At 43.2% G+C, this 22,460-nt stretch overlaps 1 protein-coding gene across 50 annotated transcripts in view; it reads right to left on the bottom strand.

Moving 5' to 3' along the window:
* Positions 1–881: 881 nt before the first annotated feature.
* Positions 882–22,460, bottom strand: part of PER2 (period circadian regulator 2) — a 74,273-nt gene continuing 52,694 nt past the window's right edge. For 47 of the 50 annotated variants that reach the window (XM_043522731.1, XM_043522739.1, XM_037909723.2 and 44 more), the window contains 5 exons: positions 18,755–19,611; positions 10,374–10,560; positions 9,349–9,541; positions 7,341–7,491; positions 882–3,138 (listed from right to left, as the gene is read on the bottom strand). In XM_043522731.1, coding sequence (XP_043378666.1) covers positions 2,989–3,138; positions 7,341–7,491; positions 9,349–9,541; positions 10,374–10,560; positions 18,755–19,611 — 1,538 coding nt within the window. In that variant the 3' untranslated portion in view covers positions 882–2,988. Of the gene's footprint in view, positions 3,139–7,340; positions 7,492–7,616; positions 7,809–9,348; positions 9,542–10,373; positions 10,561–18,754; positions 19,612–22,460 lie in introns of those variants that run through there. The other 3 variants (XM_043522747.1, XM_037909727.2, XM_043522748.1) reach the window with 3 other exon arrangements.

The raw sequence follows: 22,460 nt of genomic DNA, 5'->3' as shown, positions 1-22,460 counted from the left end.
CTCTATTATTAAGGCTTAGAATTTGGCATGCAGTTGTGGTAATTGTGAAAAATAGATCTACAATTCTAAAAAACTGAGCCTAATAGTTTTTAATTTGTTTTCCTGTGGTAGGCCCAAAATTTAGGTTTTATAAAAGCTTTTAATCAAATCTAAAGCCAACAGAACTATTTTCACTCCAATGGAAACTTTTTTTTTTAAAAAGTAGCATTCCCAACTCAAACATTGCAGCATTGTGTGAGAGCACAAGAATGCAAAAATGTAGTTAGAAATGGATTATAAACAATTATTTTCATGAGCTAAAGTTCAAACTTATAGAAACACACACACACGGAAAGTAAATTAGCTTGAAGCACTGGGTTTTAATACTTTACAGCATTACTAACACTACAAAGGTAGGTATGTCTAATAGTGATTAAACATGACTGAGTTTCAGGGGGTGAAACTGGAATTCTGGTCTCCTCACCTGCTCATTACAAGGATTTAGAGGAGGGCGAGAGAACAAGTAATGATAGTAGTCTAGTTGACATTTAACAAAAAACAAGCAAGAGAACGTCACCTTCTGGTGTTTTTGAACAGCTAACGCCCATTAATTCACATTCAAACATACTGAAGTCAGGGGTGCTTCCCCTGCCAGTCACTTTGTCCAGAGTCCCAGAACCACTAAACCAACATTTTCAGCATGCAAAGGTTGCATTTTCCATTTTGAACACTAAGTTTACTATTCTGAGACATTAGCAAAGATTTAATTTTATCTGCTTTGGTACAGTAAGCTATTAGTAGTTTGTATAATCTTCACGTTTGAAACAGTAGTTTACATGTGTTAGGTATAACTGGCATATAGTTACCCCCAGCTATAAAAGGTCAATAAATAAAAAGGCAACTAAAAATATATCTGTTTTATTTATCAGTTTTCTAAAATGCAAAAAGTCAAAGATTAGTCACAAGTGACAAAACCAAAATATATTGCACTGTGTACAGAAAACATTGTTGACAAAAGGTTATGTCACATCATATTACAACATAAATTATAATTTTTCCCAACCTCCCTAGAAGTGGAGATTTGTCATTTTAAAGTTACAGGGAAATATTTTAACTACTACCTTGTAAATGCACACACTTTAAAAAAATGCAAGGGTAAGTTTTTGTATAAACATCCACAAAATGCTTTAAATACACCTCTTCCCTCCCTTTCACTAAGTTAGTTACAAGACATTCGTTAAAAAAAATTAGCCAGAAAAGCATGCTAATGGTGAAAAAAAATTACAAAGTGGTTGAGAAGTCCCTGCAAGTTGTTTGTACACTTTGATTGCACTCTTAAAGCTTTATTTCTCAATCACTCTGGTCCAATTAAAATAATATATTTCTGCATGTAATAATGGCATATGCGCAATATGCTGGTATATCTGCACGGCTTAATTTCTGCACAAAACATCTAGTACATTGGACTTTATAAACACTGAAAAATTAAACTGGGTTTCCTGTTTGAGTTAATATTTATACAGATTTAAGTTTTATCTTTTCACTATTAAAAACAATGGGAGTACGAGCTCTTGCTGGTGAGTGTTTCATACAACATTAAAGTGAAATGGTCACTAGTAAGTTGTGATTCTATGAGTTTCGTAAGTTCTTCCTTTAAGCTATAAAGATGAAACACCAGAAATACAGTTGTAGTAATTGTAAACACATTAAGTGAAGACACATTGAAACTAATGTTTTAATTTGACTGCAGCTGAATCTCTTTATACATTTCCCCCTGCTACCCTTCAGACTCAGTACTGCCATCCAGAAGTATTCTAAGCTTAAGTGTTCTTTATCTCAACACTTATTGGCAAATCCACCCTTTTTTGTCCTCTTCTCATTGCCAAGCAGTATAAAAGAACAGCTTCTGCACCTAATGCACGAATATCCAGATCCATACTATTCCAGAGGTACTACAAGTAAACTTCTTGACATCAAAGGATTCTACCCACATAGCTGAAGATCACTCAGTAACCAAATATAATGAAATGAGTACTGTTCTAAAAACCTTTTCTGTGTATAATAACTATTTTGACTTTGAGAGAAGTCTCTAACCCTCTGAACACATGCATGTTTAATGTTTATTTAGCCAGAACTGAAAGACTGGTGGCCAGCTTAATGAAGGAACAAACTAGAAAGAAGGGTACACAAACTTATACCAATCTTTAACAAACAAGCAGTGGTAGAGAGGCAGTGTTCTTTTCTGCAGTTCAAGTTTTTGAACATATACTAGATAAATATTAGTTGAGAATTTGTCAGTGTAATGAATAGTTCACAGCATTTCAATGATCATGAAAACAAAACATTACAAAGTTCATGGCTCTCCTTCATGTTCTCCCATACATTCACAATTTTAATCTGTGACCTAAAAATTTTATGAACAGATATTGACGTTAGTAATATGCTATTAAAATATTCCCAGTATTTAAATGACATGAATGGGAACAAAGAAGATGGGATCAACTAATTGGAGAAAGGATGCGAATTGTGAATCAAAATACCTGCAGAGTATCAACATTTTTCTTCAATATAGTGGAGTAATTCAGTAATTAACAGTGATCTCAAAATGTAAACTCAATTTAATGCTGCATCATTACTAAGTGGATAGTTGAAGAAAACAATTAAACTAGGTATTTTACAGCACTCATTAACCTGATTACCAGATCTATAGGCTTTCATGAAAGCTTCTACAATTTATAGAAAAGCTTTAGGCATTTAAGTGAGAGTCTTTTTTTTTTTAAATATATAAAGATTTTTGTTTCTAAAACTGCACTGTCCTCAACAGTGTACTGGAAAGATAAGGGATTGCCCCATTCAAAGAGATTAATTCACAAATGACTTTTCTAGAACAAAAAATCCATTTGTTTTATAAACCAGATTCATTTGACTAGAAACAAGTTTTAAAACCTTAAGACATGCTGATGCATCATAGTAATTTAAAGCAGCTGCTTTTTTAAATAGTGCCAAATATTAGGTTTGTTCTTCACTGATTTGACTCAGGGTAGCCAAGTTGTTTTCTTCACTGGCTTCAATCATTTCATTAAGCTCCATTTCATGGATTTCTTCATCATATGGTGTATAAAAACAGCTTCGTGTGTTGTCCTCACAGTAAATACACTCCTTCAAAAGAAATACAATAATGCTTTATGAGGATCTCTCACTAAGTGAACCAATACTTAAAAGTTGGGTCGACATAGCTGTGGCACGTAGGCAGAGGTGGATTAAGATTTCGTGGGGCCCTGGGCCAGAGCAAGTGTGGGGCCCTTTCCCCACACCTTCTGCCTATAGCCCCGCCCCTGTTCTGCCCCTTCCCCCAACCCCTCTTCCACACACTGTCCCAGCCCATTTCAACCCCCACTGCAGCCCCCATTTGCTCTTTTCTGCCCCCCCAACCACTGCAGCCCCAAGCCCAGAGAAGCTCTGCCCCTTCCTCCTCCCACCAGGTCCCTAGGGCTGCAGCGGGGAGCGAGTGCTCACCCAGTCCTGAGGCAGCAGTAGGGAGCCAGAGCTCCTCCAGCACCTGGGCTGCAGCACGGGACTGGGTGCTGCGGCTTCCCCTGCCGCCCTGTGCTTCTGTGGGGGGATGGGGTTTGGGGCACTGGGGCTTCTCACACCCTGCTTGCCTAGAGCTATCTGGGCTGACTCATGCCTCCCCATACTGGCGGGAAGCCGGGGGGAGGGGGGCGTGGAGAAGAGAACCAATTAAAGGGGAGGACGCGTGACCTTCCTACATGTCTCCTCCCTGCCCCCCATGTTACCTGCTCTGTTCTCCAGCTGCCCCTGTCAGCACATTTAGCTACCTCCTGCCCTTCCTGGCGGCCAGGCTCAGGCAGGGAGCAGGATGGAGCTGCTCAGTGGCTGCTCTGTGCAGCACAGCCAGCTGCCTGGGAGAGAGCCTGGCTGGGAGGTGGGGGACAGTAACAGCAGCCCGCTTCCTTCCCCGACTCGGCTTCTGGGACAGGGGCCTAGCAAGCCGGAGCCCAGCGAGTCAGAGCCCCGCTCCCCAGCATGCTCTCTGTGCACCAGCTGCCACCAGGGACAGAGCCTGGCTGGGAAGGGGCAGCAGCCTGCTCCCTGCCCAGGCTCGGCTTCTGAGGACAGGGGCCGAACATGTTGGGGGGAAAGAGGGAGCTCCAGCTCACTCAGCCGTTTCCCCAGAAGCCGAGCCTGGGCAGGGAGCAGGCTGCTGTCTCTTCCCAGCCAGGCTCTCTCTCAGGCAGCTGCTGTGGGCAGACTCCCAGCACAGCTGGAGAGGCTCTGGCCCCCAACCCTGCCGCTTGTCTGCTGGGGGTGAGGTGCCCATTTTGCCGGGGCACCTAGGCAACGGCCCCATGGATAATATGCCATTGCATGTAGGGGTGTGAAAAATTAGTTAAGCTGACCTAACCTCTGATGTAGATGCAGATAAGGTCAAAGGAAGAATTATTTTGTGCACATCAATGTTCTATATCAGTAGTTCTCAAACTTTCACACAGCAAGCCTGTGAGTATGAACCCCCTCCCCAATAAATTAAAAACTATTATAAATGCTGGAGGCAAAGAAGGGCTTGGGGGTGGAGGCTGACAGCTCATGACCCCTCACGTAATAACCTCATGACTCACGACCCCCAGTTTGAGAACCTGTTCTATATGATGGAATCTTGGACAGTCCATTTGTGGTCATCTGCAGAGGTGGTCTGTGATACTCTGTGCCTCAAGGGAACCCCCTGCACCCCCATGTTCATCCTTATAATATGATTGTGTGGTATCCAATGCAAAGTTTGTCACGTCAGGTGTCTTTGGAAGGCTCATGATGCACTGAGCATTGTTGTTACAGTGATGTTATAAGAAAAGGAGTACTTGTGGCACCTTAGAGACTAACTAATTTATCTGAGCATAAGCTGTAGCTCACGAAAGCTTATGCTCAAATAAATTGGTTAGTCTCTAAGGTGCCACAAGTCCTCCTTTTCTTTTTGCGAATACAGACTAACACGGATGCTACTCTGAAACCTGTCATTATGCAAGTGATGTTATACGTTGTAATTTCATGTATATAGTTATGAGGCTGAAAATGGGTCATCATAGCTTAAAATAGGCCCAGGCAAAAACTCCAAGAGCAGAGGGGTAGTTCACACCTCATCAGGGCATGTATGGGACAAACCAAACCCAGCCCAGCCTCAGGAATAAAGGACACCGGCCTAGGCAGCAACAAAGGATCTGTTGGACTCTTGGGTGAGTCACCTCCTTTCCTTTGGTCAGTTCAGGACTGCAATGAGATAATGCTCACCTGCCTCTGAAGGGGGGGCGGGGGCGTGGAAAAGCCAAGAGGGAAGAAAGAACATGACAAAAGAGTCGTTTGCCATGCTCTTCCTCTCTCTTCCACCTACATCTACAGACACCACCACCACGCGACTGAAGCGCTGATCAAAGGGGAGAGCCTGGCTGAAGGGCAACCACCCAGCCTGCGGTGAGAAGCATCTAAGTTTGTAAGGGCACTGAAAATGTTAAGATCAGCTTAGAATGCGTTTTGCTTTTATTTCATTTGACCAAATCCGACTTATTGTGCTTTGACTTTTAAACACTTAAAATCTATCTTTGTAGTTAATAAATCTGTTTATTCTACCTCAGAGGTGGGTAAACTACGGCCCCCTCCTGCCCAACCCCTGAGCCCCTGGCCCGGGAAGTTAGCCCCTGGCCCCACCCCCTGCTGCTCCCCCTCCCCCGCTGTTCCCCTTCCCCCACAGCCTCAGCTCACTGCGTCACTAGCACAATGCTCTGGGCGGCAGAGCTGCGAGCTCTTGCCGGGCAGCGCAGCTGCAGAGCTATAGCCTGACCCGGTACTCTGTGCTGCGCAGTGGAGTGGCTGGCTCCAGCTGGGTGGCACGACTGCATGCCCTGGTGCTCTGGGCGGCACGGCTGCGCCGCCAGCCACCGGTGCTCCAGGCAGCACGGTAAGGGGGCGGGGGGGGGGGGGGGGTTGGATAGAGGGCAGGGGAGTTGAGAGTGGTGGTCAGGGGGCGGGGGTGTGGACAGGGGTCAGGGGGGTTGAATAGGTGCAGGAGTCCGGGGGACCAGTCAGGAAGGAGGGGGGGTTGGATGGGGCAGCAGGGGCAGGAGTTCTGGGGGCGGTCAGGGAGAAAGGGTGGTTGGATGCGGCAGGGGTCCGGGGGGGGCGTGGGGAAGAGAACCAGTTGGGAATGAGAGGAGGGGTTGGATGGAGCGGTGGGGGGTTGTTAAGGTGGAGGTCCAGGGGCGATCAGGGATGGGGGTGGTGGTGGATGGGGCAGGAGTCCCTCGGGGGCTGTCAGGAGGCAACAAGCAGGGGAGGGTTGGATGGGGGGTGGGGGCCAGGCCACGCCTGGCTGTTTGGGGAGTCATAGGCTCCCCTAACCGGCCCTCCATATAATTTTGGAAACCCGATGTGGCCCTCAAGCCAAAAAAAAAAAAAAAAAAGTTTGCCTGCCCCTGTTCTACCTGAAGCAGTGTGTTTGGTTTGAAGTGTGTTAGAGAGACTCCCCGTGGATTAACAAGCCTGGTACATATCAATTTCTTTGTTAAACTGACAAACATATAAGCTTGCAGCGTCCAGCAGGCATAACTGGACTCTGGAAGACGGAGGTTCCTACCCTTGTGTCTGGGTCTGGAGATATTGGCTAGTGTTATTCGGTTGCACAATCCAAGGAGCAGCTTACATGCTAGAGGCTGTGTGTAAACAGCCCAGGAGTGGGGGTTCTCACAGCATAGCACGGTAAGGCTGGCTCCCAGAGTCAAGGATTGGGGTGACCTAGCAGATCACCGGTCCAGATAACAGAGGGGAACGGCACATGGTCCACTAAAAACTTATGCAAGCTTGCCAGGCGTAAGGTGGCTAGGATAATGTGGTGGTAAATGCATCAGTTCCAGAGACAAAAAACTTCTTGGCAAAAAAAGGGGATAGATTGCTGTCGGATGTAAAACATGGCTACTGTGTTGTCAGTCATGACCTGGATAATCTTTTATTGGACCAACTTCTGTCAGTGGAAGAGACAAGCTTTTGAGCTTCAGGCCCTAAAGAAGAGCTCTGTGTAGCTCAAAAGCTTCTCTTTAACCATCAGAAGTTAGTACAATAAGAGATATTACCTCACCCACCATGTCTCTTTAGGACCAACACAGCAACAACCACCCTGCAAACATGTTCTGGACTGTCATTCCCCATAGCATGGGAAGAAGTTACCCTAAAAATTGGAATTAAACTGTCTCTCAATGTAGTTGATCAAGTTTTCTCTGCAACAACTATAAAAATGAGTCTCAACAACAAATGAAGACTTACATAATAAAGAGTAGTATTAATCCATTTAAACTTACTGAATTAGCAACTGCTTTTGGAAGTCCACCCTTCTGGATCCATGGATGAACTTCAATAAGCTCTCTCTTTTGTTCTTCTGTAAACTTTGGCTGGAATTTTTGCATTTGCTTTAGTTTTTGTTTGTCCTCTTTTAAAACCATTTCCGAATTTCTAAAATAAATGTATTTAGAAATTGAACTGCACAGTTTTAAGGACCTGAAGTCTAATTTTTATCTGGCTTGTGCATACAAATATCTTGTGGAAAGCTAACATTTTAAGCCCCCCCATCCCCAACCCCAAATCTACCTTAAACTTACAACCAAAAGTCTGAAAGATGTTATGGTTGTGTCAGCATCTTCCCAAGTTTGCAGACAGACCACTCCTGTGCCTCTGCTGATAGCTCACTGCTTTCCTGAAGTGCAGCAGGGAAAACAGACTATCTGTTTTCAGAGTGACTCTTCAGAAACCTGCTGGCAGCATCTGTGAAACTGACAAGAACGTTGTCAGTTGCACTCTGCTGCTGCTTAAGAAAGCTCAGAGCTAGGGCAGATACAGGCACCAGAGGTATTTACTAGAGAGGAGAGCTCAAAAGAGTCTGGATTTCTGATAGGGGTTAGAACAGAAAAAAGGAGACCTGTTCCTCTACAATAGGCCGCACAGTCAGGCAACTCTAGAATTACAAGTGACAGAGAGACAGAAAACGTCCCTCCTTTCCAGGAGTCAGAGGGGGTGGGGAATTTGGTTCTGGGGTGTTGAATTAAAATTTCAACAACATTTACTAGTCAGGTGCTGATATGGAAGATGAAACCCCAAAGCAGAGTCAAAGGACAGCACCCTGGTAGGAATCCCAGTACCTTCTCCTTTCCTGCTAGCAGGAATAGGAATAGATTGGCTTCTCACTTAGGTGTCACACTTCCACTGTCTTTCATATCAGCCTCTATGCTGGTGGGTTTAAATCTCTGGTTATTAGACACTGTTCACTGGAATATACTTTTTGCAACTGTTCCTACTCAGAAACTCTAAGACTTGGTCTACAACTAAAACTTAGCTCAAACTAGTTATATCACTTACGGCTGTGAAAAATGTCATGCTCTGTGCAATGGAGTTAGGTCGACCTAACCCCCACTATAGACACAGTCAGGTTGACCAAAGACTTGTTCCGTCAGCCTAGCTACCGCCTCTTAAGGGAGTGGATTTACTACAGTGACAGAAAAAACGCCCTCTGTTGCTGTAGTAAGGTCTACACTCCTGGCGCAGCTGTGCCACAGTTGCATTTGTAGTGTAGACATACACCAAGTCTATATTTATATCACATTAATAGGGAACACTAAAGTTAACCACCACCCCAGGCTTTATAAATCTTAAGAGGTCAAAGTCCAACCTCTTTTCGCTCTTCACAGGAGACAACAGGCTTCTCTTTTCACACACCTACCTTATCAAAACTGCAGTTACTGAAAGACAGATAAAGGAGGAGAATCCAAATCAAGTGTTTTAAATTAAGGGTTTACTCACTGCTTGTGGGTCCTTATCCTTCCTAAGGTGCAGAGAGTGGGGCTTTGTGAAGAGCAGGGGATGTGTGTGTTTATAGGGTAAGGGAAAGGATTTAGACAGGAGGCAAGCATTTGAATGTGGAGGTTTTCAGTGAAATAGCAAGAGTACAGCGATTTGCATACTACAATCACCATGCACTCCAACTGATAGAGGTGTAACTAGTCAGACTAAAAGGATTTGTACGTATACGACTGTCAGTCAGTAACTGTACAACAACATCCTCAGCCAACACCATAGTTTAGGACCATATTAATCCTACTGAATTGGACTTATCCTTGTTTCTATAGCTATCAAATACATCCATCTTTCAGGCTAGTAAATAGAAAACACACTAAAAAGAGACCAAGCTTGAAAAGCAGAATGACATAACGGCTTAGTCCATTCAGAGTCAGATAATCTTTACTGAAATAGCAATTCATCTCTTCTCCCCCTTAGCACCTCTGCAGCTCATACAGGAATAAAAGTACTCAGAGTTACCGGGATGGTATCTGGTAAGTCATCATAACAGCGTCATCTGTATTTGCCATCAGTAACCAGATAGGATCCTGAAGGACATATTTAATGAAATGTTCACTGTTTTCCATTTCAGCGTTCTTTTTTGTATTATGATTATTTTCTGAGGAGTCGATGCTTCCAAAATATTTGCTGGTATGACTTGTCTCACTACTGCCTTTAAAAATAAAAAAAGTGGCTTTTATAATAAATGTCAAATGTTCCATTTAAGTACACTTTTTGAACCATACTTTCTTCCCTTTCTTCCCAGGCAAACCCTTTTAGCCAATCAAAATGCCTGATGGAGGTGTACAAGAGAGAATCCCCTTAAAAGTCTCTGAGTAGGTCATCTGTGTTAACCTCCTACATCCCACAGAGGGAAGATTCCCTCAATAGCTGTTGCTGCCGAACATGGAGTAGAAAATTTGGAATAAAAAAAAAAAAAAGGTAACTAGAATACATATTCATCTTCCTTTGGGCAATTACCCAGAAAAGACTGCAGCTAAGAAAGGAACCCTATCACACTATTATCTGAACACACAACAATGTTACCTAGAATTATAATTAAAAAAAGCTTCTAAGATCTTTAGTTTTGATTAAAGAAACAAATACTTTTCAGTTTAAATTAGTCCTGTTAAATAGAAAATGAAGGAAAAAAGAAAACAAAACACATCTATTGATCTGTCACAATTACCTCAAACATCTTCCTACCTGGCCTCACAGCCTCTCTACAACTAAGATAGCATATGTTAGTTGTTCCAAATGCAGCCCAAAGAAAAACATTTAAACAGAAGTCAACGTTTCTCCATTTTCAACAGGCTATTACAGCAGTCCGAGACAAATAAAGCTATATGAAATTTTTAAATATCATAAGATTGACTGTAAATTAGATTTAAAAAAAAAGTGATTTTACTGTAAAGCACTTGGGGTCAAAGTGATATCTGTAATAGCTCACAATCCCGCTCTTAATGTTTCACAAGGCATAATTATATTCAACCAGTAAACGTCACCTGTTCTGCTCCCTGACATGCCACAGCCGTTGGATCCAGATCCCAGCGACTCGGCAGCTGCTGATACGCCACTTCCTGATGAAGCTGAGCCAGTGCCTGAACATGCATCCTCTTGAAGTAAAATATGAAGTAAATCACTGTACATAGAGAGAGCATCACTATTTTGAGCTCCCACTGGAGAATCAATCTGGGTGAGAGGAAGGGGAAAAGGAAATCATGACCATTTATTCACTAATATTTATGTTAAATATATGGGACAGACTGAATTCAGTTCTTTACATAAAAGTAAGTAAAAGTACCTTTTCATAGAGAAAGGACCAGCTGCACTACACACAGGTAGTCTGACTGATAATTAATTAAGGAGGTAGAAGGAAGTGGGTTAATAGGTTTGTCAGGTAATCTTTTAGTCAAATAACTCATTTAGATTTCAACTACATATTCTTTTTCAACACAAGTTAAAGCTTAAACATTGCTCTTCAATGTAAGGAAATAGTTTGTCAAAGGTACAGTATTAATGTATGTCACTCTGCTGGAGCCATCTGACTTCTTCTGCAGCATCTAGATTCTACTGGGACAGGAAAGACCAGGAATCGTCCCTATTGCAACAACTCAAAAAAAAGTGACATTTGCTACAATAGCTATCACCATTGCTGTAAAAGGGAAAAAAGATAAGGCTTATCTACACACAGTTCCCTAGGGGAAGAAGCTACATGTGTATAAGCATCTTTATATTGGTTTATAATTAGTGCACTCTAGGGGATTGGACCAATAACTCTACTTTTTTATAGTACAGTAACAGTATTTTTTTTTCTAATCGGGGCTCCTCAACACTGTAGGAAGTGTTGATCCCACTATAAGTGCACATGCACCCTTTGTGCACAAGACCAGAGGCACACAAGCCATTTGTGCTGGAGCCACGCACCTCTGTACCTCCTTGTACATCTGTATAAGGGAAGAGTGGCCACAACACTCCTTCAGTTCTCTTGCAATTCAAGGCCTATACTGCTGAGGAGTGCTAAAAGTGGAAACAGGGGACAGGTCATAGGATCCACATTGACTACATCTCAAAAAGCCTGTGACTGTAAGGTAAGCAACCGTTCTGAGTATGTGACAGTGTGGAACTCCACTCAAGGTGGCCAGCAAGCAGTATCTACTGGCAGCAGTACCTGGACAGTGTGAGGGAGAGTCGTGTCTATATCAGTCAAGCAGAGACTGAAGTACTGCTAGTCTGAACTTGGCATCTGCCTGGGCAGCCATGTCAAGTGCATAATGCTTGACAACAGTTAGTGGGTTACTCCAGGCATCTGCCCTACAGATCAAGGACTGGCATGTTCCTGAAGCAATAGGAAGCTGCTGCCTGTGCCCTGGTGGAGTGTGCATTAATGTCCAGAGGAAAAGGCTTGCTAGCCAACTGATAGCAGGTGGAAATACACAGTGTATTGACATTTCTAGGCTTGACCTTTCAACACGCTGGATATAGCCATGCGGAGGAGGGGGGAGAGAGTCTGAAAGGCTGTGTCTTGTTGAGATAACAAAGCAGGCCCTGCAAACATCCCAAGTAGGACGCTTCTTTTTTCCAGCAAAGAACGCAATTTCAGGGAGAAAAGCAGTAAGGTCAAACTGGTTCAGGTGGAGTTCTGAGATCACTTTAGGGAGGAACTTAAGGTGTAATTTCACCACCATTTTGTCCCTGTTGAAGGATGTTTTGGTCATAAGCGCTTGGAGCTAACTGACTTTCCATGCTGATGTGATGGCCAGGAGTGAAAGTCTTGATGGTGAGGTGGTATAACAATCACTGTGAGAGAAGTTTGAATGGAGGTTCCATAAGTTGCAGGAAAACAATGTGAAGGTCTCATGTGGGGAGTTGGGACTCTAATTAGAGAGCAGGGATGAAGAAGGCTCTTGAGAAACCTTGACACTAGAGTCAGAAGACTGAAAATGACTATCAGAGCAGAGATTGGGGGGAGAGGTAGGGGGAATCTTTTCAACTTTGAGGCATTAGTCCTCTTTCTGGAGGTCTTTTGGCTTCGTAAAACAATCTCCTGAACCTATAAGGAGTAGTCTGTCAGTCCTACTCATCCAATCAACGTCCAGGCAATTAGGTGCAATGACTGTGGGCCTGAGTGAAGTATTTGACTCAGATTCTGAGACAGTATGTCTGGGCATACTGGGAGGCTGGCTGGACACATGCACGAGATCCAGCAGCTAAAGGTGCTTCAGCCAATAAGGGCTACCATAACTATAGCCTTGTCCCATCGTATCTTGGATATTGTCCTGCGGATCGGGGGGGGGGAGGGGAGTGGGGAAATCAGTGAGAAAACATAGGAGTTCTTGAGACCAAATGAAGAAAGGCTTCTACAAGGGAGGCTGGGTTCACAACCCCTCTGAAACAGAAGTCCCTATATTTGACACGGTTGACTGTGCAAAGAGGTCTACGGTAGGGGGTCTCACACTGGCAGAATATCCTGTCAAGAATGGATTTCTACAGTGACCACTCAAGACTAGTTAAGTTCCAGCTCAAAAAGAGCGCCAGGTCATTGCTGACTCCCAGACGATTTTGAGCTACCAAGATTGTCCCATGCTGATGACGCCATTCCCAGAACTTCATAGCTTCCAAAAAGAGATAGGATGATTGAGGGCCTCCTGGTTTGTTTATATAGTCCACTGCCACTATTTATAGTGCTCTGCCAATGTGCCATTTGTCTGCACCACAGAGTCTGAAGAACAGGCAGGAAAGCTACACAGGCTAGCCTGACAGCCCTTAGTTCCAAGAAATTCATGTAGAGCTTCAGATGATTCTGACACCATGAGCCTTGCATCTGAAGGTGGTTCTATTGGGTGCCCCAGCCTGTTCTGGATATCTGTAACTAGCATAATCATTGGGGAGGAACTGAAAAGAGCATTCACTCATGTTCAGTGGATCTACCCACCACATGCGGTCCTGTAGGACATGAGGACAAAACTATAACTCATCTGCTCATATGATGCTTGGATAGGAGTAGGTGGTCCTTGACCACTGTTGTGGAGTCCACAGATTAAGTGTCAGATATACAAATGCCGACATATGGCCTAAAAGTTCAAGGCATGTACGTGCTATTGTCAATCTGACCACACATCATGCACTAATCAACTAAAGAGACCAGAACCTGTCCTGCAGCAGACCCCTTTGCTGATCTGGAGTTGATTAGAGCTATTAACTCTACCAACGGAAAAGGACAATTTCTTGTAGGTCACCAGGAGTCCCAAGTGGGAAAACTGGGAAAGAATGTGATCTAGGGCTGTTTCAATCTTTTCCTGGGACCTGCCTCTTATCAGCCAGTTGCCTAGGTGGGGATTCCTGGTTTCTTAGATGTGCCATCTCTACAGCCAGGCACTCAGTGAACACTCTTGATGCTATGGAGAGTCCAAAAGGCAGAATCCTGTACTGATAATGGTTGGGACCCACTGTGAACCTTATGTATTTCTAGTGGGCCAGATGGATGGAGATGTGGAAGGATCCTGCAAGTCGAGAGCCATGAACCAGTCTTGAGCGTGAAGCAATGGAAGCAAGCGTAACTTAAGACTATATATATGTCTTAAATAAAATATATATGCCTAACTTATTTGTTGAGTATCCTCAAATCTAGGACAGGATGAAGTACCAGGAGTTTGAAGCCTCTTCCCATGTTCCTGGGGAACCTCTTCTACAACTCCTAGATAAGGCCATTTCTGTTTCCAATAGTTTCCTGTGAGATGGATTCATAAAGAGGGATGGGGAAGAAAGTCATGTTCTGTGGACTGGTTCTGGTGCTACTCTTCAACACCTCATCGATTCTGAGGATGTGTCGGTGCAGCAGAGTTTAGAGTCAGGGTTGAGATAGCTGTTGTCCTCTACTGTACTTCAGATGCTCCTTTGCATCACATTCTGTCTCTATTGTAAAACTGTAGATGCTGCCTCTGCTGATATGCAAGCTGAGGGCAGGAAGTCTTTCAAAAGGGTGGAGAGAGCACAGATCCCCAGAAGCATAAAGTCACTGTAGGATCTTTCGGCAAGGGGAGGACATGGTCAGTCCTTTCAATGAACAATTCTGAGCCATCAAAGAGCAAGTCCTCAGTTGTGGCTTGTACTTTACGAGGGTTATCTGAAGCTTGGATCTAATGTCTAGCAGCTCACACATCAGCTAGGGTAAGTCTTACTGCCACTGGTGGTAAAAGGGAACCGAGGGAGGGTAGAGGCCATGCCACCTTTTAAGTCCTCATATAGCAGCATGAGGCAGAACAGGGCACATGTACAGCTATGGACACTGCTAGTAAAAAAAATCCAGTCTTGCAGGCATGAGGTACATGTGCATCTACAGTTGGATCCAAAACGGACGCATGCCATAACTATATGGGTGTTTCTTTGGGCATGAAACCTGTGTGTAGACCAGCCCAAAGTTTAGTGGGGTGACTAAAAATTGAGGTTGGGCAGAGGAGTTAGCAAAAGAGGTGACATTTGTACGGACTAATTCTAACAGCAAAGACAGAGCTGTATAGAAAGTTCTACCTAGCTTTCTTTCATGTTGAAAAGAACTCACAGTAAAAAATTTCGCAGCAGGTACAATAAAATTATGTTTTGAAGGTTTACGAAAAAAATATGGACCGAACACTTTAGGAAGCTCAGACAAGCAGTAAAAATTTACAGTGAAAGCGTCAACAAGATGAACAGTTCGTGGTTAAGTCAAACACTAGGAAACATTTTCTACCTCAACATCTACATCTCAGAGCAGGTATAACTGAAAAGCTGCCTAACAGTTCTATTGTAAAGGTTTTGCTGCAATATAGGTCAAAGATACTTGGAGATTCAAGCTTTTGACTGAACAGAATATATTAAAAATGGAAAATTAGCTCAAATATAGCAGATGATACTGAAAGTTCTACATTTCCGGGTGGGAGTGTAAGTTTAATTTTCATGACTAGCATAAAAACACAGAAATAGCTTGTTTATGAAAATTGAATTTTTCACTCTATCATCTTGCCAAAGTGCAAGATATCAAAAATGTAATTCGTACATCAGTCCCCGTTTCAAGTCAATCGAGTTCAGAATTTTTCTTCTTTAAGAAATGCACCGTAACACAATTAAGATAATGTTAGATGAAGAATTTGACGGAGATTGAGAGAGAGTTCTAAGAAAAGTTACACATATGAATTGTTCAGACCAGTGATCTATCTAGTCCAACAGAGTCTCTGAAAACGGACAGCATTAGATGCTTCAAAAAAAGATGCAAGAAAACCTGCTACAGACAACTATAGAATAAACTGCCCAGTGGGGAAGTTTCCAATGTTTGAGAGTTAGCAGTTGATTTATGTATTAAAATAGGATTAATATTAACTTTTATGCTAATTTTAAAAAAATCTTATCTAATTTAACTAGATATCCTCAGCTAATTAATCTGGATTTTTTTAAAATCATATTACACTGTCAGCCTCAATATTTACTGGTAAGAGAACTCCGTAGGTTAATCAGGTATATAAAAAGATGGTTACCTTTTCCATTACTGGTGTTCTTAGAGATGTGTTGTTCATGTCTATTCCACAATAGGTGTGCATGCTCGCCACGTCCACTGGTGCTGGAAGTTCTTCCCCTAGCAGTACCCGTAGGGGTGAGCGCCCCCCACGACCCATGGATTGGCGCCTGCTGGCACAGTATAAGGGGAGCTGCGCGCTCCCTCCACCCTCAGTTCCTTCTTGCCAGACAACTCTGACAGAGGGGAAGGAAGGTGGTATGTGGAATAGACATGAGCAACACATCTCGAACACCAGTAACGGAAAAGGTAACGGTCTTTTCTTCTTCGAGTGATTGCTCATGTGTATTCCACAATAGGTGATTCCAAGCTATGTTGGGAGGTGGGTAGGAGTTCACAAGTTCCCACGACGGAGGACAGCCCTGCTGCACCCGGCGTCATCCCTGGTTTGTGGGGGGATGATCGCATAGTGCGAGGTGAACATGTGAACCGAAGACCACAACCATGTGGTGGCCCTACAAATGTCCTGGATGGGGACGTGGGCCACAAAGGCAGCCGACAAGGCCTGCGCCCAAGTCGAATGTACCCTCACAATGGGTGGCGGGGGACACCTTGCAGCTCGTAGCAGGAGCGGATGCATGAAGTGATCCGATTGGAAAGCCATTGAGTGAAATCAGCCGGCCCCTTGCGCACTCAGCCGAGGCTTAAACAGACTTGCAAATCTTGCACCTTTCACCGATATGGGTTTCTCCCAAACAGCGCAAACAGTCTGCGTGCAGATCACTACTTGGCATAGAATGCCTACAAGAGCCGTATGACTTAAACCCCGGGGCATGTCCTATTCCCGGGCTCAATGACTAACTAAACTAACTGAATGGCTAACTACCTACAGGTACTAACAAACACTGAATGAAGGAACAGTTCTTGGGATGAGCTACAGCAAAGCTGGAGCAGAGCAGTTCTGACACACCTTCACTGGCAGCAAGAAGGAACTGGGGGGGGGGGGACACAGCTCCCCTTATACTGCACCAGGTAGGTGCCACTCCAGGTGGCACTCCCCCCTATAGGTACTTCTAGGGGAAAAACTTCTGGCACTGGTGCACATGGCAAGCACGCACATCTATTGTGGAATACACATGAGCAATCACTCGAAGAACAAGTATTTCCTTTTGTCATTTTTAATTTGTTGCCTTTCATTTTTGTTAATGTCCCCTTTTTTTGTATTAGGAGAATGGATAAATGAAAGCACACAATTTACCTTCTTCATGCCATCTCCCTTTTTATTGGTCTCTTTTCCAAACAGTCCCTATTTTATCAATCCTTCTCCATATAGTTATCTCTTGGACTCTTCTACTTCTGCTCGCTCTCTCTCTCCCTCAAATAGGGTGCTCATGATTGATCATTTGAGAACGCCACATGAGGTCATTCCATTGGCTCAGACAATGACATTTTCAGTATTATTTGTCATCCCATTCTTTGTACATTCTAACATTTGTTTGCTTTTGACTACCACTGCACACTGAACAGAAGTTTCCATTGAGCTGTTCAGTGGTATTAGGTCATTTTCCATGTAGTTAGTTACTTTCAAACCCAACCATGAGCATGAGTAATACAAATTATTCCTTCCAAAGTACAATGCTTTGTATTTGTCAACAATTAACTTTTTCCTCTCAAGTTTCTCACGCAGTATTCTCTAGAGGTGCACCTATTACATTAAATCATTGGTTGAAAACTTGATACAGGAAAAACATCTAGTAAGCACATCTTGTACTTTAGAAATGAATCCGGACTATTTGTCTTACTACTTGAAAGCAACCCCCTTAAAATAATAAGCTTTATGATCCATTGTGGGTAGAATAGTTAAAAAAATCATCCAAAGATCTAAATTCAGAAAATTTTGACCAACCCTAAATATGGATTAGTCTATTTTTTTTTTAGTGGTTTTAATCTAATTAACCTTTAGGAGGAGAATATTGCATGCTCAGCTAAAACTAGTTAAGGCTTATAAAAATCACATGGCATTCATTGTGCGCTCTCTCCCCCCAACGACACAGGGGTATCTGGATCTTGCTTAATATGCCAAGAAAAATGGCTATAGCTCCACAGAGCATAATTTAAAACACACAAACGCCACTGTAAGACAATTCTATGAAGTAAAAAAGTTGTACATATTGGTTAACTCCTTTGCTTTAGAGATTGGGATTTCCCAATGAACGCTAAAGTAAAATGCATCAGAGATTCTTAGTGTTGAAAATAAAACACTGGGCGATGGCAAGGTCCGAACATTTTGGAGATAGGAATTCCAGGGCATATGCATTAGCATCAATGTATTTGGCATCAACTACATCAGAAAATCCAAATGCCCAATAACTATTTTTAGGGATTCCATATAGGTTAATACTGCTAATGTCATTTACTACAATTAACTGCATAATATTTAATGATTCATAAGTACACAACAGTATACATATCTTGGGTATGTGCTTGCACATGTGCACACACACACCCCCACATACTACATAAGTTAAGGGTTAACAGGGGTCCAAATCATCTCACTATTAGCCTACCTCAGTGCTGTTAAATCTTGTATAGCAAACATTATTCCAACAGAGATCCTCAGATTTTCTGAGTTTAAATTCAACAAAATCAACACCCACATGTTGATCCTTGAAATTTAAGGAACGTGAGGTAAAGGGGAAACTGACTGATGGTCTGTACAATTTTACTATACCAAGTAGACCAAGGAAAAGCTACAATGGTGGAAAGCTACATATATTAATTCATTTCCTCATTTCATTTGCCAAATGTATTGTACTTTCTGCACATGGACTATGAAGAATAGGTATGTTCAAAGTGTAAAGATGTATTTTTTTCTGGAAACTATATGCAAATACTTACAGGAGAGGATCCTTTTCTACTGCTGTCATCAGTTATGGGTTTGTCTGTGGCTCCTCTTTCAATTAAAGCGCCATGTAAACCAGCAGCAGCTCCACTTTCAGCACTTTGGGGGGTTTCTTCTAACTGCAGAAGGTTTAGCTGTAGAGGAGAACTGCACCTTGACTGGAACAAAGGTGGTGAGGTGTGATCTTGAGGCCCAAGAGACTGCGGCGTGGAGGAACGGGATGGATCATTTCGTGATTCCATGGCAGGAGTCTTTTTGCTTTCTGCTAGTGTATTATAATGGAATGGTTGTGTTGGAAAGAATGTCTGTTGAGGGAAAGGATTTGGGGCAGCTAATGGCGGCTGTGTTGAAAACACTGACTGTGAAGAAAAAGTAGGATCAGCAGAAAAGCTAGGCTGGCCATTGTAAAGTGTCTGGGATAAATTATTGTTAATTTGAGGGTACATGTAGTTGGGGAGCACAAGTGCTACCACTGGCGTTACAAGAGGTGCAGAGAACTGCGATGGCTGCATAGGACAATTATTTCTAGAGTCTGGTAAATCACTGAAACCAGAAAGGCAAGCCTCAGGACCTGGTGGCACAGTTCCCGCTGCTGAAAAAACTGGGAGTGGATATGCAGGCATAGTAGCAGGGAAAGACATGGCTGAATGGCTAGCTTGAGAAGTATCTGATGGTGACCAAGCTGTACTATTTAGACCTTGCAGAGGGAACTGATGAGGGGGATTGGGTCCAGAAGTTGTACTGTCAGAGGATTCCTGTGGTTTAATTCGTTTTGGTTTTGATTTCCTGTTCTTTCCACTTTTCCTCCAGGACTGATTTATTCCAGAAGTACCATTTCTTTGCCCACGAGCACCTGGAACACAGTGGGGAAATAATTACATCAAATTGTGAAGTGTCCCCTTCAAGTCATCCTCAGAAGCTGCTGAAAATTGTGTCTGTTGCTCTATTCCAACAAGAATGGAACTAACTAGGGGGGAGTCAGGTTCACTCTTCCACCTCTGGCGCAGAAACTTGGCAGGAGCAGCTGTATTAGCACAATTGCAGAGAGAGGAAAATCAAGAGGAGGGGGAAAAAGCTGTGCATTTTGTGCCCAAAATGTAGTCCTTCGCCTCTTTGGCCAACAGTTTTGATGCAGTGACTTCAGTTTTTGAGGAGCGAGTACCTCTAGAATTCTCTCTGGCCAATAAAAACAGCAACTACAGAAAGGCAATTCTAGCCCTCTTTTAGAGGATCACTGACATGCACGCCTTTAATTTAGGAAGAAACTATAAAGACTCAAGCAAGCAAAAGAGGTGCAGACAAAAGAGGGAATAAATCCAAAACAAAAGATGTAGCAAAATTAGGAGAAGGGGGGGTGGAGTTTGGGGTCCCCCCCTTTTTCTCCCCCCCCCCTTTTTTTTTTGAGGAAAAAGATCTTATGTAGAAGAGAGTATTGCTTTATTTTATGTGGAAGACTACACTAAAAATTTCTTTTTGTTACGAACTAAACTGGTGTCAGTAGTCAACTGGATTGATAGATGAAACAAATTCATAAATTTCACATATTTGAAAATCTCAATTCTGGTGCACACTTGCCAGAAGGCAGGGAAGAAAGTTTCCCAATTATCAGTGGTGTTAAACACCTTGCTGTGGACTGTGCACAGTATGTAGATGTCAATAGCCACCATGATACATGAGCCATAATTAAAAATGGAATTCTGCCCTCTCAGACTGAGTTTGACACTGCTGATCTAAAATCAGTTCAATACATTAGTTCCCTACCCCATAATATGACCATCTTTTCATGATCATTTTCATTCATCACCATCACAAAATTACTTATAAGTGAATTTATCCATCAGTTCCAAAACTTGGGATGAGACTGCCCCTTTGTTTTTAATATTAATGTAAAATGCACTAGCGCACAATTTGTAGAAGTTCACATCCTGCCATAAAGAGGTTAACAGAATTTGAATCTTCCGTTAAAATATTGATCATATACACTGTAGAAGTGAAGAACAATTCCATACATAAGTTTAAACATTACTTTTATGGATTTGATTCTCAGTTGCTAACTTTCAAACAAGATATTCATTGATGAAATATTTTGTCCTCATTTGTCATGGCAACTTGTAGTACAGTAGAACCTCAGAGCTACAAACACCAGAGTTACTAACTGACCAGTCAACCACAAGCCTCATTTGGAACTGGAAGCGCACAATCAGGCAGCAGAGACAAAAAAAGCAAATAGAGTACAGTACTGTGTTAAATGTAAACTACTAAAAAAATATAAAGGGAAAAAGTTTAAAAAAAGATCTGACATAGTAAGGAAACTGTTTCTGTGCTTGTTTCATTAAAATTAAGATGGTTAAAAGCAGTATTTTTCTTCTGCATAGTAAAGTTTCAAAGCTGTATTAAATCAACATTCAGTTGTAAAACTTTTGAAACAACGGTTCGTTCAGAGTTACAAACATTTCTGAGTTACGAACAATCTCCATTCCTCGTAACTCTGAGGTTCGACTGTATGTTTTGTTGATTTATGTTTTAAGGACCTAGTAACAGAATCCTTGGTGGTTCCCTACTGCGAGGGTGGGAGAACCTAACCATGCCCAGTTATCTACATTGCGTGGTTCCTTACTATTTGCAAGTGGGGAGAGGGAGTGCTCTGTCCTTTGTGGGCCTTCTTAAGTCTCTCCAGATGAAAGTCCCAACCCCAAAGATGTTCAGGGATAATTCCTCCCTGCAGCTGCAGTAAGGGGGTGTGTTTGGCAAGTCTATAGTGCTACCAGCGATCCAGCACCAAAGTAGTGGGTTTTGGGGAGATTGCTCTGGCTGGGCCTCTGAGTCAGGCTCTGAGGTCTGCTATACTCTCCTCTAGGTCAGGGTGAAGGTATCCTGGCTAGGGGTTCCGTCCACAGCTTCAGGAGTCACTCCTGCAGTCTGCTGCTTAGGGCAATCCTGCTCTTCCCCCACAGGTGACTGCAGTTTAAAAGCCTCCTCATTATCACCCACGATTGACAGGGCTGGAAAGACAGGGCTAGCCCCACCATCTGGACTCTGAGGCCTTCCTCATCTGTGTGGGATTTATACATCCCATCACAGGTATAGCATAACATCTCACTTTTAAAGGACTTACCAATTTTATGCTTTATGCTATAGATCAACAGCGGCCAAACTGAGGCTCATGAGCCACATGCAGCTCTTTTATTGTTAAAGTGCAGCTTGCAAGCCCCTGACGTCTCCCCATTCTCTGCCTACCAGACTTGGGGGGCGGGGAAAGAGCTCAGGGCCTCTGCCTTGCAGTGGGGTTGGGGCTTCTGTCCAGCAGAGAGGGCAGGGGGGAGGGGGAAAAAGGGTGTCTTGGGGCTTCAGCCTTGCGGGCGCACCTGCTAGGGCTCAGGGCTTCAGCAGGAGTGGGGCTGAAGACCAAAGCCCCAGCTCCTGGCAGGTGTGCCCCACCTTTCAAAAAACTTCTGAAGATTGTTGTATGCGGCTTGGAAGCCAGTAAGTTTGGCCACCCAGCTACAGATTCTTTAAATACAAATGCAAAGAATCTTCCATTTGTAATGGATGCCAGTTACCAATACAAAAGATACAACTATCCATGCCTATTTTATATATAATTCCTCCTACCACTGTGCCCTACAGATCAGTGTCCCTTCTCCATTCCATTCTGGGCTTCCTGGAAGGGGCAGGATTTCATATCCAGGGTTCACTGAACCC

The sequence above is a fragment of the Chelonia mydas genome, chromosome 9, assembly GCF_015237465.2.
Source record: "Chelonia mydas isolate rCheMyd1 chromosome 9, rCheMyd1.pri.v2, whole genome shotgun sequence".
Lineage (NCBI taxonomy): Eukaryota > Metazoa > Chordata > Testudines > Cheloniidae > Chelonia > Chelonia mydas.
Note: the sequence above shows the minus strand (reverse complement) of the source record. Positions and strands in the feature narration are given on the sequence as shown.